At 38.5% G+C, this 17,991-nt stretch overlaps 1 protein-coding gene across 10 annotated transcripts in view; it reads left to right on the forward strand.

Annotated features, from left to right (window-relative positions):
• Window positions 1-17,991, forward strand: part of NRXN3 (neurexin 3) — a 1,234,604-nt gene that overhangs the window by 345,196 nt on the left and 871,417 nt on the right. For all 10 annotated transcript variants that reach the window (XM_087724996.1, XM_087724986.1, XM_087724939.1 and 7 more), the window contains exon 5: window positions 14,495-14,796. In XM_087724996.1, the coding sequence (XP_087581122.1) occupies window positions 14,495-14,796 (302 nt within the window). The remainder of the gene's footprint in view (window positions 1-14,494; window positions 14,797-17,991) is intronic.

Raw genomic sequence — 17,991 nt, forward strand, 5'->3', positions numbered from 1 at the left:
CAAGTTTTTACCATACATTTTTTAATTTCTTCTTTTTAGTGGGTTTTTGTTTGTTTGTTTCTGGTTAAAACAGCCTATAAATGCTGCAAAAACCTATGTGTGTATTAAGTGCCATAGGGAAGCTATTGATTAACATTATGACCAATAACCTGCGAATTGTGCTTTTGAGCATATGATCCTACTACTTTCTGAAGGAAATGTGACTGGCTCAATTCGATGACATGCATGTGGCTCGTGAGCATACTTCTAAAACAGATATGATTCCTGAATTTTTGCTAGACTGCACTTGTTTTACGTGCATGTGAATATTGTGGTACAGCATAGAAGATAAGTAGCTCAATTTCAGAAGGCAGTGGGTATTAATAGGTTTAGAATACCAAGGTTTTCTGACCATCAGTTTTTGAAATTACTGTAATTAGATATCCATCAAACATAAAGAAAACTAACTCTAAGAAAGCATAAATCTTTTTGCTTTAGAAAATGCTGGGGATATTTTTTTTTGTCTCATCTTTCAAGAACCAGATAGAAAAAGTAGGAAATATGAAAAAATACGAGGATAAATCTCTGAAGTATTTGAGGTGTTTTTAAAGTGCTAAGGAATTATATATATGAAGAAAAATAGCTATTTGTGCCCGTTCTCTTTTCCTTTTCTCCCTCAATCTATGCTTGTATTTCATTGAAAACATATAAATATGGAGCAGTCATCAAACAAATAATCATTTATCAGAGGTATGTCTGGATAGTAATGGAAGCTGAACAGCTCAGGAAAGCAGAACTGACAGCAAGGGAAATAACTGTTAAAATCACACTGGGAGGTGAGGGGACAGAAACTTTATAGAGACAGTATCTCACTGTTACTAAAGATGTGGCTCAAAAAATGGAAAGAAAATACAGCCTGTGATATCTGATATTAGGCAATTCTGATAACAAAAATTATATTAGCTTGTAGGGAAAAATAACATGACTCATTTTTTAAAATTTATGGGCTGTGAGGACTGGTCGAAAGCCCACTTGAAGAGAACAGCAGGAAAAAAGGAAGTAGTGGGAAGGAATTGACAAGAATATAGTAGCATAGATTCTTAGGGAAGGTAGTGGTTTATTTAATATAGTTATTTATTTGATTGAAGGATTGCTTTGATTTATATATCCACACCCAGCTCCCTTTTATTAGTTGACTCTAGGCATCTTAGACTTAGATATTAAAATATTTGAAGTAAAATGTTATATGTATTTCTCATTTTAATGTGTTTTTAATGTTTAAATGAAATAAAGATTGTATAGTATAATCAATATTTAGGGTGGGTATTTGTATAGCTAGTGAAAATAGACATAATGTATTAATGGTATTTTGTATGTTAGTGTCTTACATTTAGATTAAGTTTAAACAATTTTGATCAATATTTTTATAGGCTAAAAATGATAGGATTTTGTTTTGTGAAAATCTAACAAAATAAAAAATCTTATTTAAGAAAATCCAGTTTTTAGAACAAAGCTAAAATTTAAAGTAAATGTTTCTAATCTAGAGTTATTTTAGCATGTGGTTTCAAATCTGTGTTTAAGTGTTAATTTAAACATGAAACACGATATTCATTTGTATTTTAGCAAATTATTTTCTTCAATCCCTAAACCAGGGATGTCAAACTCGCAGCCTGAAAGTCAGATGTGTCACACGCTGGCCGTGGACATGTCCAGTTTACTGAAGGAGGGAGAAAAGTCACAATACGTCACATAATGCCACTGTGATGACACAAATTTGACACCCCTGCCCTAAATGGTTGATTTTCCCCAAATGAAGTGGTTGAAATGTCAGTTGGTCTTACCTGAACTGCATGTCTTGAGGTGGCATGGGAGAAGAAACTGATGGGTATTGTTATGGCCCAATTGCCTGGAGACAAGTAAATCTGAGGACACTCCCTCTGCTCCTCCTTCTGACTCTCCAGATTAACTGAGGTCCGGATGAGAAGAGAAACCCAGGAAGGAAGAGACAGAGTCCACCCAACTCCCTCCCAGGTCCCTGCCTGACTATAAGCTATCCTACTCAGGCCCTGGCACAGGGTGCCTGAAGGGCGGGAAGTGACTGCTCCCACGCCACCCTTGAGACATGCAGTTCAGGTAGGACCAACTGACAGTCTCCGAGGTGGGGCGTGGGAGGAGTCACTGATGGGACATACCAAAGCTAGATGTCCATGGGAGGGATTATAGGGCCTAAGTCTCCCGAGTGTCCAGGACACCCTGAAGGACCCTCCTCCTGAAGGATGTCTCAGCCGAGACATACATATCTAGCTGGTAGTTTCTGATGAAGGGTGAAGGTGAGGACCAGGCAGCAGTCCTGCAGATGTCCTCAATGGGAGCCTGGGTGGCCCAGGCCGCTGAGATAGCAGCACTCCTAGTGGAATGAGCTGTGATGCCCTGTGGCACTGGTAGCCCTCAAGCCTCATAGGCCTTGGAGATGGCTAACCTAATCCATCTGCTGGTGGTGGTCAGAGAAACCTTAGCTCCCCGAGCTGAGAAATGGAAGGAGACAAAGAGAGCCTCTGAATGTCTGAAGGAGGCTGTGCGCTTGAGGTAAATGCGCAGAGCCCTTCTCACGTCCAGGCAGTGCCAGTACCGCTCTCTCTCCATTGAGGGGGAAGGACAGAAATCCGGGAGGATTACCTCCTGGTCCCTATGGAAGGGAGAGTTAACCTTGGGCATGAAGGCTGAACAAGCCTAAGGACAACCCTGTTGCTGTGAAAGGTGCAGAAGTCTGCCCTGGTAGAAAGAGTGTTAAGCTCGGATACCCGCCTGGTGGAGGTGATCACCACAAGGAAGACCATCTTGAAGGTAAGGAATTGAAGGCTAACCTCTCTAAGGGGCTCAAAAGGTGCCTCCAGGAGTGCCATGGGTAGATCCCAGGAGGGAAAGCGATGGATCACCGGAGGCCGAAGATTAACCACCCCTCGGAGGAATCTCTTAATGACCAGGACTTGTGACAGGGACTGGGAGCTCCTTCCCAAGGATAGTGGCTACCTGCGGAGGGTGCTATGAGCCCTTTCTCCAGACCATCCTGAAGAAATTGCAGTACCTGAGGGACTGAGACTGATGATGGATTTATCTGTGTAGACCGACACCATGTCGCAAAGGAAGCCAGGTCGCATTGTAGATGCGGGTGGTGGATTTCCTCATAGAGGCCTCATTGGTGCTGATGACTCTAGAGAAGATCTGGGTATCCCTCAGTTGTTCCTGCTCAAGTGCCATGCGGTCAGCTGGAGCCACTCTGGATCTGGATGCTCCAGGCTCCCCTGGCGCAGGGTCCCCTCCTCCTGTGGAATTCTCCAATGGGGCAGAATCGACAACTCCACCAGGTCCGTGAACCAGGGGCACCATGGCCAGTGAGGGACCGCTAGAATGATCTCTGCCCTCTCTACCACTAGCTTCCTCAAGACCCGGGGATGAGGGGGAGGGGAGGAAAGGCATAAAGCAAGCCTGCAGCATAGTGCGTCGATGTCAATGGCCCCCGCATTGGGAATCGCAAAATGAATCTCGGAAGCTGGGCATTCGACGGTGAGGCGAAGAGATCTGCAGTCGGACAACCGAACCTCTGGCAAATCTGGTTGGGGTGAAGTGCCACTCCCCTTGGTCTACTGTCTCCTTGTTGAGCCATTCCGCCTTGTTGAGCCAGTCTGCCACTCCAGAGATGTGTTCTGCTCAGATCGACAGGAGGTTCTGCTCCACCCAGTATCCCAGACATCTTGCCTCGTCGCGTAGTGCCACGGAGTGAGTACCTCCCTGTTTGTTCACATGGGCCTTGGCTGCCACGTTGTCCATCAGCACCAAAATGTGGTTCCGGGTGACCGTCTGCTTGAACCATCGAAGAGCTAGGTGAATCGCTCTGAGTTCCAGCCAGTTGATGTTCCTCCGCAAGTCCATTGGTGTCCACCGGCCCTGAGCCAACTGTGACTGCAGGTGGGATGGCGACAAGGGAGGAGATAAGGGGTTATCTTCCTGGGATCTCTCTCTGGGCCTGGAGAGCCAGGGTCCTCAGCCAAGGGAGAAGGCCTGCGAGGGGAATGTGATCTGGTTGTGGAAGGGCTAATGATATCCCTGGTCCTCCTGCCAGCCGCTCTAGTTAAGGGGGCCTCCTTCCTGGAAGACTTGGAGGAGCACTTCCTGGGAAGGGGTCTTCCCCTTGATGCAGAGTATACATCCCGAGAGGTTCCCTTGCCCAGGTCTGAGCCCCCTGGGGAGCTTGGAGCAGCTGCTCCTCTGCTCCTGGTGGCCTCCGCCATCGCAGTACTCACAGTTCATAACCTCTCTCGCTCTCCTCTCCAATAGCCTCTGGTCTCTCTTCTATCATGCGGATTCTGCACTCCTTCGAATCTGCGCTCTTTGCAGCCACCTGCCAATCTGTGGGTCGAAAGGAGACTGGTACACTGCTGGCGAAAGGGCCCTCCCCGGATTACCGGCGGAGCACAGGCCCAACGAGCCCTCCTGGGTAAACACAGTGTGAAGCGCTGTGGCAGCTGCGACCAGCACGCGTCTCTACGCTTTGCGCATGTGCTCTAGAGTTAAAATGGTGACCACCGACCATGTGGTCCGAAAGCCCGAGGCGACTCCGATCGAGCCGCTCTTCCTGTGCCGCGATGCCTCAAGCGAGAGTCCACACTGTCCTCGCTGGACTGTGAGGTTGGTGGCGGCGCACAAGCTCTGCCCCCCCGAGTGCTGGTGGCTTGCGGCCCATAAAACTACATTGAGCATAGCTTGTGCGCAGGCAGGAAGAGAGCCACTTACTACAATCTCTTCCCACATTAAGATGTGGATGTGAAATAGAAAATACCTATAGCCCTCCTCTTGTATGATTGTCTCATCAAAATAGTTACTGACATCTGTAACATTCTCTTGGCCTAGTCATATATCCAGAACTGCACATACATCTGTTAGTTATGAGATTTCTAGTTGGGGAAAAAAGATTTATTAATTGCAAGACAATTTAGGGACACTTTAGTCCTGATTGTATCCATTGCTGTGTGAATTTTTGTTAATTGTTAAATGCTGCTGCTTCTCTAACAATGCTGGAAAACATTGAGTTCCTAAAAAATAGAGCAAAAGAAATCAGACAAAAGACAACAAATGACAGAGAATTGTTACCACATCTGAGATCCCAAAAGATTATTAAGACCAAAAATAGAAATCTGACTCAACAAAGGACGAGCAAGTTGTCAAATCAATGAATTGCAGTTCTTAAGTACCTGTTTGCTTTTACCAGTTTCTCTCTCCCTGATAACACACTAGCTTTTTCAGAGGATGGGAAAAAGAAGGGAAGGGGTCAGGGGAAAAAGCAGTCAGAAACACAGGAAAGGATTTAACAAATCAAACTATGGCATTGGAAGCTTTTTTCACTTCTGGAGAAAAAGAGAAAGCATATTTTCTTGTTACAGGGGGGAGGTAAGAAAGAAAGAAAGAAATTTAATACATTTTATTTTTGAAGTTTGTAAGAAAAGCGATTTCCAAATTATTTGTATCTGTTGTCTGGGAAATATTATACCAGCTCAAGAAACTCTTTATACACTTCATTCCACATATTGCCTAATTTTAGGGAAAAACTATATGCATGAAGATACAATAAATAACCATATTAAACACTTCCAGTGTTTATTTCTAATTTTATCCAGATTTATTTGAAATTTTGCTTATATCTGCTTTGCGCTGCTACTGTTATATACTTGGATCTTGACCACTTTTTGATAAAATATACTTATTAGAAAATGAATTAATTCTTCGTATAAACCAATGTATTAGGCAAAACATTGCCCCAAAAAAGTATCCTTCAGGATACTTGATTGTTTTGTTTTGTTTTGTTATGCAGTGTTATTGGGCAGTTATGGACTTAAAATAGTCTAAAATTATCCAGGTTTCTAAATTAAATACAAGACTACTGAGCCTGTGAAAATGTCTGATACAAACAGTGGGATATCATTAGCACGAATCCCTTTAAATGACATTGTATTGTGACCATTTTTCACTTGCTCATTTCTGTTCACATCTTGTCTTTAAAAAACAACAACCCATTTTTTATAGTTCTTGCAATTAGAATTCCAAGGAAACAAAGAATCCAAAAAGTATCTTATAGGACCATGACATGCTATTTTATTTTGTCCATATTTATCTACTCTGTTTTAATTTTGATTAACAGAGTTGTTGCTTTTGAACTGCACTTTTGAAAGATCAGAATGATCTTTGTTGGACCAAACGGACCATTTTGACACAAAGCAGCATTAACACTGCAGAATTTAATAAAGTTCTCTATCTTTTGACACATATATTGAATCAATAGAGATGGCAGACTTACAGTCATAAATCATATCAAGATATGAAAATAATATTATTCATGTTACAGTGTGTCTCACTTTAGTTGAGCCAGCAGGATTCCTGTGATCTATTATCTTAAATGAAGTTATAACTGTAAGAAAGGAGAAAAAAAATCTAGTATCCCATTCAAAACCTTTGCAAGATCAAACAAAAAATGCGCTCATTATGCCATATATGCAAATTTTACAGTCAGATTTCATAGCACAGACAAGGGTGCAGCTTTATCATTTTGCTGTGTTGTGAGACATAAAATGATAATCTGAATGGGATATAATTTCCTTTATGAACTTAAAATTTAGAATATAAAAGCCTTAATAAAATAATTTGATTCAGTAACTATAGAATTAGGCCCCAGTCCAGCATTTAGAAATCAGGTTCCCATTCATCAATTTATTAAACCACTGTGCATTTATAAAGGATACTTGTAAGGTGAAAACTGTTGAAAACTCTGTCTGGCAAACTGGAAATCATGATTCCCATATATTTCAAATACATTTTCTCTTTCAGGCTCAGTTATCAACTGCCAAATCATTTTGGTGTATGTAGTCCTTTGTGATCTTTCAATGAGGAGGGAATTCAATGTTTTTCAAAGCCTTTGCCATATTAAGAACTGTTGTGACTGCAAAATTATTCATGCACTTTTGCATTTTTCTTTTAGTATATTTTGCTTTTGATGAATATTTTGCCCAAGTCAATACAAATAACTCAATGCTTCTTTCAGACTGATGAATTTGATGGTAATTATTCCACTCTACATCAATCTCCATCAAGAGAAAATAGACCCACTTCTTTAGTGACTCACTCTTATATAAAATAAAGGGCACACCTTACCAAAAAGAAGGGGGAAAAAGAATAATCAGTTGCATTACTAATTCATACAAAGATGCAATTGAGTCTAGATGTATTACTCCCGAGACTTTAAGAGAACCAGCAACCACATCTACAGTATATAGCAGGGAGAAAAAAGAAGACAACTAAAGGTTGTAATCAGCAGGTTCTTACCAGTTCTGGAATACTGGTAGTGGAAATTTTGAGTAGTTCGGAGAACTGATAAATACCACCTTTGAGTGGCCTCACCCCCATCTAGTCTCTGCCTCCCGAGTCCCAGCTGATCAGGAGGGAATGGGGATTTTGCAGTATCCTTGCCCTGGAGTGGGGTGGGAATGGAGATTTTACAGTATCCTTCACTGGCCATGCCCACCAAGCCATGCCCACAGAACTGGTAGTAAAAAAAAAATGAATCCCACCATTGCTATAGGGGTCTGGGTGGAAGAGAATGCATTGGAAGGCAACAACAGCCAGTCGTGTGTGAAGAAACCAATGAGACCAAAATATTTGGAATAAGCAGAAAGCTTTGGAAGCTACTACAGCTAAGAAATGAGTAGCAACACTTTACAGCCCTCTAAAGATTCAGTCCAGCTACAGCCAGCTACCATCAAGTAATTATTTTCTTGCTCCTAGGAACGGATAAGGACGGAGAGCCAGAGAAGCAACTCAGTAAAAGGGAGCAATACCAGCTAGGAAATGACTATGGTATATTTATTGTTGTGAAAGGTCAGCAGTTAAAGAAATACAGGAGGAAAGTAAACTTAAACTGTTTAATATTGTCTCTTTTCATTTATGACTATAGCATTATCACTGATAAATATAATTAGCCACAGATAAGTAAATCAATTATGTCTGTTCAATTTAACACAGCTGAATTGTATGTTCTATTAGATATTTTTGTGTAAATATCAAAGGAAAGCATTCTGTCTCTTGGTCTGTGGTCTGTACCATAACTTAACTGGAATCATCTCACAACAGTGGAAAATGTTAAATCAATGGTGACTTCAAGAGGAAGAATAAATTGAAAATTAAATAGATATTGGGAAGATAGCTTAAAAGCTAAAATTTATGACTTTGTCGAACTACTTCTTTGTAGTTATTTGTAAGGTGGCAGGAATAGCTATCTTTTTTCCTTCCCTCCAAAATGTAGTTGTGAATTAAGTAATGTCACAACATGTTTAAAAAAGCCCTTGTTTAAACAAAACAACTATAGAATTGACTTCAATCAAATATTGTAATGACTGCCAGAAGTATTTAAAGAAAGGGTGTCAAACTTGATTTCATTGAGGGCTACATCAGGGTTGTGTTTGACTTCAGGCGAATGGGGTGGACGTGGCCAAGGTGGGCATAGCCAGTTCAATGTCACTTGTGTTGGGGTGCTTGTGGTGGCACAAGCACTCTGCCAGCAAAAATGGGCTCCAGAGCTCTGTTTTCAGTTGCAATGGCCTCTTGCAACCTCTGTCAGTGAAAATGGAGCTGCTCGTGGTCCTTGTGAGATCCATTTTTTTCTGGCAGAGGCACCGTGGGCCACTGTTTACAAAATGGCCCCATGGGCCAGATCTAAGCACCCTTGAGTTTGACACCACTGATCTATAGTATAGTAATTATACTCTACTCTACTCTACTCTACTCTACTCTACTCTACTCTACTCTACTCTACTCTACTCTACTCTACTCTACTCTACTCTACTCTACTCTACTCTACCCTACCCTACCCTACCCTACCCTACCCTACCCTACCCTGATTTAAAGGGTTAGAGTTAGGTTAGGGTTAGCAGCAAATTCAAGAAGGTCAAAACTATCTACCACTGCTAATGTTAGTGTTTGTATACTATCATGCAGAATTACACATGCCTTAAATACTTGTTTATAGAGTACAGCAATGGAAAAAAAAGGCGATTCCTTGCTTGTGAGTTTCCAAGATTCATCTGCTTGCCTCATGCTGGAGTGAATATGTGTTTCTATTTTATAGATGTGTATGCATTTATTCGGGCAACCTGAGGCATCCATCATACTGCACTATATTGAGACAGTATGGAAGGACCTGAGGATATAAACATTATGTTAACAGGTGTATAATAAGCTCAGTTTAAGGTAGAATAAAGCAAGTGTATCAGGTGATTTATTTAGAATGCTGAATTCTTTCAATTATAATCCAGTGTTTTAATTCTGATATATGCTATAATATATCAGATTTCCCCAGTCTGCTTTCTGAGACCCTTTTCGCTGGTGAGGATTACATGTTGGCTTCCAACAAATGAATCTGGTATCTTTGCATGCCAAATACCAACATAAATATGTGCTATTGAAAGAACTGTTCAATTCAACATTGGCAGGAAAAAATATGCAATTGTGTGTAGTTTCACATTAGTAATGGTTTATCCAAGGTTAGTCAACTTATCCGCAGGACCCAGCGCTTTTATCTAAATGCTAAAAGCAATATTGTGATAAAAGCTCTACTCCTTTCATACACACATGTCCACATCATACCACATGTACAAAAAGAAAAGAGCTTGCATCATGTTGGCAGGGAGTTTGCATTGGGATATTGCTTTTGTTTGACCCTTCTTGTGAATACCTCTGTGAGCTACATTGTTTCCTGACCAGATAATTTAGTCTCTTCTCATTTTCCCCTTAGCCACTTTGCCCAATTTCCCCCTCTTTAGATGGGAAATGCTTGCTTGTCATAATGGCCAATTTAAACATCCCTATGGTAAATTTTCTATGGAAAATGGGGAATGAAACCATTGCAATGAAGTAGCAATTGGGTGATGGATGCTAACAGCACAATTCAATTCATGTTTGCTAGAAGGAGATCCTATGATTTATGATTTACCGGTATTTATATGTAGACTAAGAGCTTATGTACTGGAGACAAATTCCTTGTGTAACCAATCACACTTGGTCAATAAAGAATTACTCTACTTTACTCTACTCTACTTTCTACATAGGAATGTGAAATATATATTTTATAGTAATACAATGGATATATTAATATCCAAATATTAAATTTTAGATATAAAACATTAAAAAATGTTTCACAAAATATTTGCTATTATTTTGACTAAATAAGTCTAATAAATAAACTAAACTAAAATAAGTAAGATGGACATTCTTTATTGAAATGTTTAAGTAGCTATATCTTCCAGAAGATTTGGCATGCATACCACAGATTCAGTCAGGGAAAGTCTTCGGACTGGTCATGTCAAACTTTAAAAAGTTCCTTTAATAGTTTTAGGAACTGAGCATTATGAAACATAAAAAAAAAAATGTCCTTTGGAATGCTTTGCATAGTATTGTCTCTGGAGTGTGATTTTCTCTGGATTACTATTAAAATTAATAAATGAACTTTCATATTATTAGTTGCATTGAATGACATTTAACTTCTATACAAATGACTTGAAGTAATGACCCTATAAATATAATTTACATTGAACTTACGTTTACTTTCCCTGACCCCAGTTTCTTAAATGCTTTAGAAATTCTTTATTGAGGTGATATAGCTTAACAATTGTAACTCCATTTAACATTGACCTCAGAATCCAGTTATTTGATCAGATGTCTCTGTAGATATATAGAGTGCATGTCTGACCATAGTTATACATTTCTTTTCTTTAGATCAAAAGAAAGTGCAACGACCAGAAACTTCTGTTGCAGAAATAGCACTATAAAACTTTTAACCTTGGTTGCCATGGAAATACAATTGTTGTCAGCAATTCTTCTGAGACAATTGTTACATGCTAATATAGGCCTTTATACTCCTTGTTGCTGAGGGATGTTAAGGTTTCATTAAGTGTAATTCAGTCTTTATTAACTATGACATTACCAAAGTTTAGAGGATATTGATGTGCAATATTTTATGCTCCAGATGATATAATAAAGCTTAGGTCTATGCTACTGAAATAATTATCTTTACTTTTATACCATTATCGCACCTTTTTATCACCACTACCAAAACAAATAAACAATTTGTGGAATTCAAGTCAGCTCAAACTATCGGATCAAATTTCCAACAGCATATAGAGCATTTCTTCTAAAAGTGATGTATAAATATCTAAAGATCTCAGTGGTCATGTAGTATAATACAGTAGAATATTTTATTTCGCATATCCAAGAGGCTAAATACCAGCTTTTGGGACTCGGGAAACATCTCTCAAGAATGTTGACTTTTTGTAGAATTTGGCTTGCGGACATCAGATGTTGCTGTAATACAATTCTCACCATCCCTAAAAAGCATGGCAAATAGTGAGAGATGTTGGGAATTATAGTTCAACAATAGAAATGCCACTGTTTGCTTCCTGTATTTAGCACCTTAACATTCTCAACTGATTTAGAATATACTGAGAAAGAGACCTGGGTACCAGCACACTGGTATACCTGCAATCCTTTCAGAATAGCCCAGGTTAGAAAAGAGACACTAGAAAGATTATAGGAATGCTATTATTGTCATACCTTACTAGTTGTAGGATATGATAATACAATTTCAAAAGTTCTTCAGAGTCGTGCTCTGCCCCACCAAATTCCAAACAAATTGAAGGCATGATTATTTTGATTTTTGTTCATATCATTTCCTTTCCCAGGATTAAATTGTCTATCATTTTGCCAAGTGCATAGTTTGTGTGTGTGTGCGTGCGCGCGCATGGGCATATACACACACACAAACAGAAGTATGTGAAACATCACTGTGGAAATGTCTTAAAATCAAATAGAAATTTTCCACTCCTTTGAAATTAATTTTCAAAAGAGAATCAAAATCATTATAACTATATCATCCCCAAACCCAGCTAACAGAGGCAGACTATTTTTTTTAAAAAAATCACAGCTGATTATTTTAAAAAACTAGTGATCATTGTTTCCTATCCAAATAATGTTTTCTGACCATTATACTAACCAAACAGCTTAGGTGTCGCAACTTATAAAATGTGCCTAGGGAATCTGTTTTAGCTAATGATTCATAACTATTTTAACACCCTTTTTATTATCTGTCCCATAGAGTTGGGATAACTTATCATAGCTTATTTAAATTCCATACCTTTGAGTTGAAAAGAACCTGATTGCAATTAACCTACTTTGGATCCCACATTGTTTACAGAATATGATGAGTGGCCTCCTTCTGAGCACAACCAATTAGAATTAGAAATGTCATATTCCTTTACTGCTCCCCCTGGGTTGTCACTTGCCAGCTGTTTCTCAGTGAAATGTTGATACTGTGGATGGCTTTCTCCTTTCCTTATAACTGAAAAGCAATGTGGTCATGCATGTATACATAAGCAGAGAAAACTAGAATCAGCTATTGATACCATTGACCATGGAATCCTTCTGGGCCTGCTGTACGAGTTGGGAATGAGTAACATTGTGTTGTGCTGATTTTCCTCCTTCTTCCAATTTCAGTCAGTGTTGATGATTTCGGAGAGATCCAGGCTGTGGCCCTTACTTTGTAAGGTGCCTCAAGATTCTGTTCTTTCTCCCCTTCAATTTAACATTTGCATGAGGCCTTTGGGTGAGGTGATCCATTAGTTTGGGGGTGAGATATCTTCAATATACAGATGACACCCAGCTTTATATCTATACTCCAGGCCATTTGAGTGATGCTATGGTTGTCCTACTCCAGTGTCTGGAGGTTGTTTGGGATTGTTTGGGACAAAATGGGCCCTCACTCAATATTAGCCATATGGGCTGGCTGTGAGTATTTGGACCTTCTGAAGATAAAGTTCTTCCATCTCTAATTCTGAAAGGGATGGCACTAGCCCAAACAGATCTAGTTCACAATCAAGCTCCTGCTTGAAGAGAAAGTGACATCTGTAGTTAGGAAAGCCTTGCACAACTTTGAGTACAGCTCCAATTATTCCAATTTCTAGATTGGGAGGCTCACCATCACACATGGCCCAACCCTGTTAGCTTTTCACAAAGTTTTAAAAACATCACTATGTACCTGGGGCTTTGAATGTCTTAAGGGCCCCATTACTTGATTTTACTATTAGTCGATTAATCGTCACAAATGCTGTTTGCATATCAAACCTGAGAAATCAGGAAATCCAGGCAGTGCAAATAAATATTAAGGTTTATTGCAAGCTTACATTCTCTACAAGAATCTGAACTACTAAGGGCCACAGCAAATTGGCTCTTGATAAGAGTCAATGCAATTCATGGTAGGCTGGAATCAGATCTCTTGTGGTCATGAAGGAACTTGAGACTGGTGACACATTTGACCCCTCCCTTGGGCTCAGTGTAGTTATTTATTTTGTGGATGTTTTAGTGATTTAATGTTTTTAAAATTGTTTTATAATTTTAGAATTGTAAGCCGCCCATAATGAGTTGGGCGGCTATAGAAATTGAATAAAGAAATAAATACATACAGTTTTGAGAATCTGGAAGAGTCATTGCTTTAGCAATGTATACATTTATATATGCTTTCTCCTTTCTGAGGTACCTTTTTCAAAGGATTGATGTAACTCCAGATGATAGCTTATATTTATTGTATATAGTATGGGTTTCTTTATGCTGTTTTGCCAATGAATGAAAACCAGAAACAAATTCTTTCAAGAGAATTGATCTTTAGTTATCAGTAAATTTAAATGAGCAATTTGCCAAAATTAGAATAATATTAATTGGATATTAGAAATGGTGCCAACTTTACAATAAGATTGAAAATATCCCACTGTTATGCAATATGTTAAATATGATGAAATAAAGAGGTAATGATCATGAAAGAAAGGAAATTAGAAGAATATTAAATAAGCTGCTAAAATAGATGTTGGACTCACATATTTACCTCTGATGGTTTGAGTTCATTGCATGTTAATTCTCTGAAAGTTTTGTTTGATTAATTCAAATAATTGCTCATACTTCTATCTGCTCAGTTTTATACTATATTCATTTATCTCCCTAAATAAAGTAAAAATATGCTCCAATCCTTTGGGTCTGGTGTTTCCCATATCATCTATCAGTTTCATTCCTAAATCTAATCTCTCTTCCAAAATTATGCTCCTCGTTTGAATAAATGAGGAAAAGAAAGCTTTAAACTGTGCTCAAGATTTAAAATGTTGCCTGATTGGAAGCTTTGATATAAATGTTGATGATTATATCAGAGGTCACATTCCTGTGCTCTTAAGAAGTAATATTTGTCCAGAGACACTACAAGCTTATGGTTACACTAAGTGCCTTACGCCTGTTTTGAATAATTAAGCAATGTAAATAGAGCAAGAACAAAAATAACCATGATTCATGAATATCTGTTTCAGTGAAGCAAAGTGAATGTTATTTCTTCATGAAATAAAGCTGACCAGTCTTCTGCATTTTTCTTTTTGTCTTTCTGCAGCAAGAGATGAGAATGTAGCCACTTTCCGTGGCTCCGAGTACCTGTGCTATGACCTCTCCCAGAACCCCATTCAAAGCAGCAGTGATGAAATCACACTGTCCTTCAAGACATGGCAGCGCAATGGCCTTATCCTGCACACGGGCAAGTCGGCTGATTATGTCAACCTGGCTCTGAAAGATGGCGCCGTCTCACTGATCATTAACTTGGGATCTGGAGCCTTTGAAGCCATTGTGGAGCCAGTCAGTGGCAAATTTAATGACAACCAATGGCACAACGTAAAAGTGACTCGCAACCTGCGGCAGGTAATGAGGAAAGGAAGAGAACTGTGGTAAAGTTCTGTTGTAGTGAATAAATGTAATAGTAAATTAGTAGCTAGAAGGAAACTTGAAGTAACTTGAAGGAAAACAAGTGCGCTTTCATTTATTATAACTTGATCTCATTGCAATAACTTCATTTCCACTTAATAATTTTCTACCTTTCCCCCATCTCCAATTTATTTTAACACTATGTTTTGTGACTTCACTTTTATCTCACTTTTCCTTTGCACTTCCCCCCTTCTTTTCCTTTCTTTTTTTTCTTATTTCCTTAATTACATTTCAATCTTATCAGTAATATTCTTGTTGCATTTAATTACAGTAGGAATGGAAAGTATTTCCTGCAGCAGCTTTATCCACTTTCTTTTTCTCCTTTATGTCCTGGTAATTGATTTAACCATTTCCATTAAATCATTACTTTAATTCTGTAATGGGCCTGATTCACTTGGACTTTCTTTTGCACAAACCTTTTACAATGAATGACAAACCGCATTGCTGCACATACCCAAGAATAATATCTGAGCAAGATCATTTTAAGAGAGTTTGTGCAGATGGATTTTTAGTGGATTGGGCCGATAATAGTCTTTGTTCTTCTGTTTCTCTCTATTTTTCTTTTATATGTGAAGTAATTATTTTAACCTTATGCTCCTGATACTGGCCGTACTTTTTCCAGATTTCCTTATTTCTTTGCTTTGATTTTCATTATGAAGCTATGCTACTACTGCTTTTGTCTTTATCCCTCTTTCCCTGTGATGACTACATAGACGAGGAACGCTTCTTTGAAGATCCCCTTCCCCATAATATTATTATTAATAATAATATTTTGCCCTTTTATAACTCCATTTATTACTTCTTTAAACACACAGCTTTATTTGATAATATTTTTACATTTATCCCAGACTTAAAGTATCAAAACTCTTCCCTCTCTCCTAAAATATACACTTACGCTTTTAATAGGTACAGATAAATATAAATAACCTTCCTTCTGAAAGCTGGTGAAATATATTAACTCACTTGGGACCATTTGCAGGATGACAGATAAATATTCTATAGTATATAAATCCTTTTAGTTCTTACTGATTGGTAAATATTGTGTAGTTTGTCACCCATGATTCTTTCAAATAGATATTTTAACTTTTTATGTGTTTTAAGTGTTTGAAAAAACTTGTCACACATTTAAGCAAAGCATTGCATATTTATATTACTTGCACACGTGCATATTAAAACAAATAATGTTATTCTTTTATGCGATGGAAAAGCTGATTTAAGGAATTTCTATAATAATAGAACAGAATTATCCATGTATGTCTAAGGATGTTAACAATCACTGTCAAGCTGTAAGAAAATCTTTTTCCCTCTTCTTCCCTCCCCAAATTTGCCCCCCCCCAATAAATAGCTGAATTTCCAGAGTGTTCTCATATCAGTAGTCTTTTTAGAGAATGAATTATTTTTTCAAAAGCCACAAGAATTGGAGCCAATCTGTCTTTCCCAGGAATTCTATTCTGTTTAAGGGGAGCAGTAATGAAGCTGGCGCAATCACATAGCTACTGCAGATGGCACTTCTTAGCGCCAGGATCTGGAAGGGTACTTCTTTTAATTCTTAAGAGATTGGCAGAAGCCACGTAAACTAGCAGTTCTACAAATGGTCAGATCCTGAGCCTTTTAGGGATTTAAAGGCGAAAATCAGCATCTTGAATTGCACTCAGAAGCATAGTGGGCAAACTCACTGCTTGAGCTATTACGTTCTGGATTAGCTGAACTTCTTGGGCCCAAACGAGAGCTGACCAAGGCATTGATGACAGCAAGCAAAACCATAAATGTAGCATATATTTTAATATTCCTGGAATTCTAAATCTAATTTGTTGCTGTTCAATCATTGAGTGACTTCCAAGTCATAAATTACTCAACATTTAACTAAGATTGTCTGTCACTAACTGCTTCTATAAATTCTTGCAAGCTCACATTTGTAATAACAGAAATAGCATCTAGCAACCTTGCTTATGCTGTCCTTTTTATTATTTTATTTTTTTCTCCAAGCATTATGACCTCCTCCAGTGACTTTTGCCTCTGGTTTTATTTCATCTAATATAAAATGATTACTTCATTCAGTCCAAGGTACTGTCAGCTTTTTCTCTAGTGCCACAATTCAAGGACATTAGTTTTATTTAATTTAATTTAGCTTTTCTGATTTCACAGCCATTTATTTTATTTTATTTTATTTTATTTTATTTTATTTTATTTTATTTTATTTTATTTTATTTTATTTTATTAGAAGTTCACAAAATTAGTTCTCTCACAGTTTTCCTTAGCTTTCCAACTGGGAAATCACATTTCAGTATACCTTTTGATCCATTTTTTTTAGGTAGTTACATACTAAGAACTCTTTGCCTGTTTTAACGTAGCTTTGAAACCAGAACACTTAATTTTGCTTCTTGGGGAACACCAACAATACTGCTTTTCTAGATTTCCTTTTTACCGTATGTTTTGATTAGTAAGTCTCATAACTTTAAAGTGTTTTTTGCTATATTTTAAAATTTAGTTTCATTCAGAGCAGTTTGATTTAATTTAGTTTAATTAATGGTATCAGGCCAAACTCTGGTTAAAGGAACATTGGACTACAGCACTACATCTGAATCAGAGGTGGGTTCCTGACAGTTCTAACCTCTTCTATAGAAGAGGTTCCACAAATCTACCGTGCCATTTAGAACCCTATTCCAGCTCCCTCCTCTCTCCCATCCACACCACGCTTGCCCTGCCTGCCACTGACTGATTGGCTGGGTCATCAATCGGCCCACCTGCCTCTAAGACTCCTATCTAAACCTTAAAGTCTTAAAGCTGTCAAGTTTGAACATCCCTGGGTTTTTTTTCTAAAGGGTTTGGGGTGCAAGGGTCTTGTAACTTGACAGCTTTAAGACTTGCACACTTCAATGCCAGAGTTCCTGAGCCAACATGACTGGAGGAGGAATTCTGGGAGTTGAAGTCCACAAGTCTTAAAGCTGTCAAGTTTGAACACCCCTGGTTTTTTTTTTCTAAAGTGTTAGGGGTGTAAGGGTCTTGTAACTTGACAGCTTTAAGACTTGCGTGCTTCAAATGCCAGAGTTTCTGAGCCAAAATTTTGGTTGCTAAGCAAGAGCGTTGTTAAGTGAGTTTCACCACATTTTACAAGTTGGCCATGCCCACCCA

Source organism: Thamnophis sirtalis, unplaced genomic scaffold (genome assembly GCF_051295495.1).
Source record: "Thamnophis sirtalis isolate CommonGarterSnake01/CBP01778 unplaced genomic scaffold, rThaSir2_p1.2 scaffold_1, whole genome shotgun sequence".
NCBI lineage: Eukaryota > Metazoa > Chordata > Lepidosauria > Squamata > Natricidae > Thamnophis > Thamnophis sirtalis.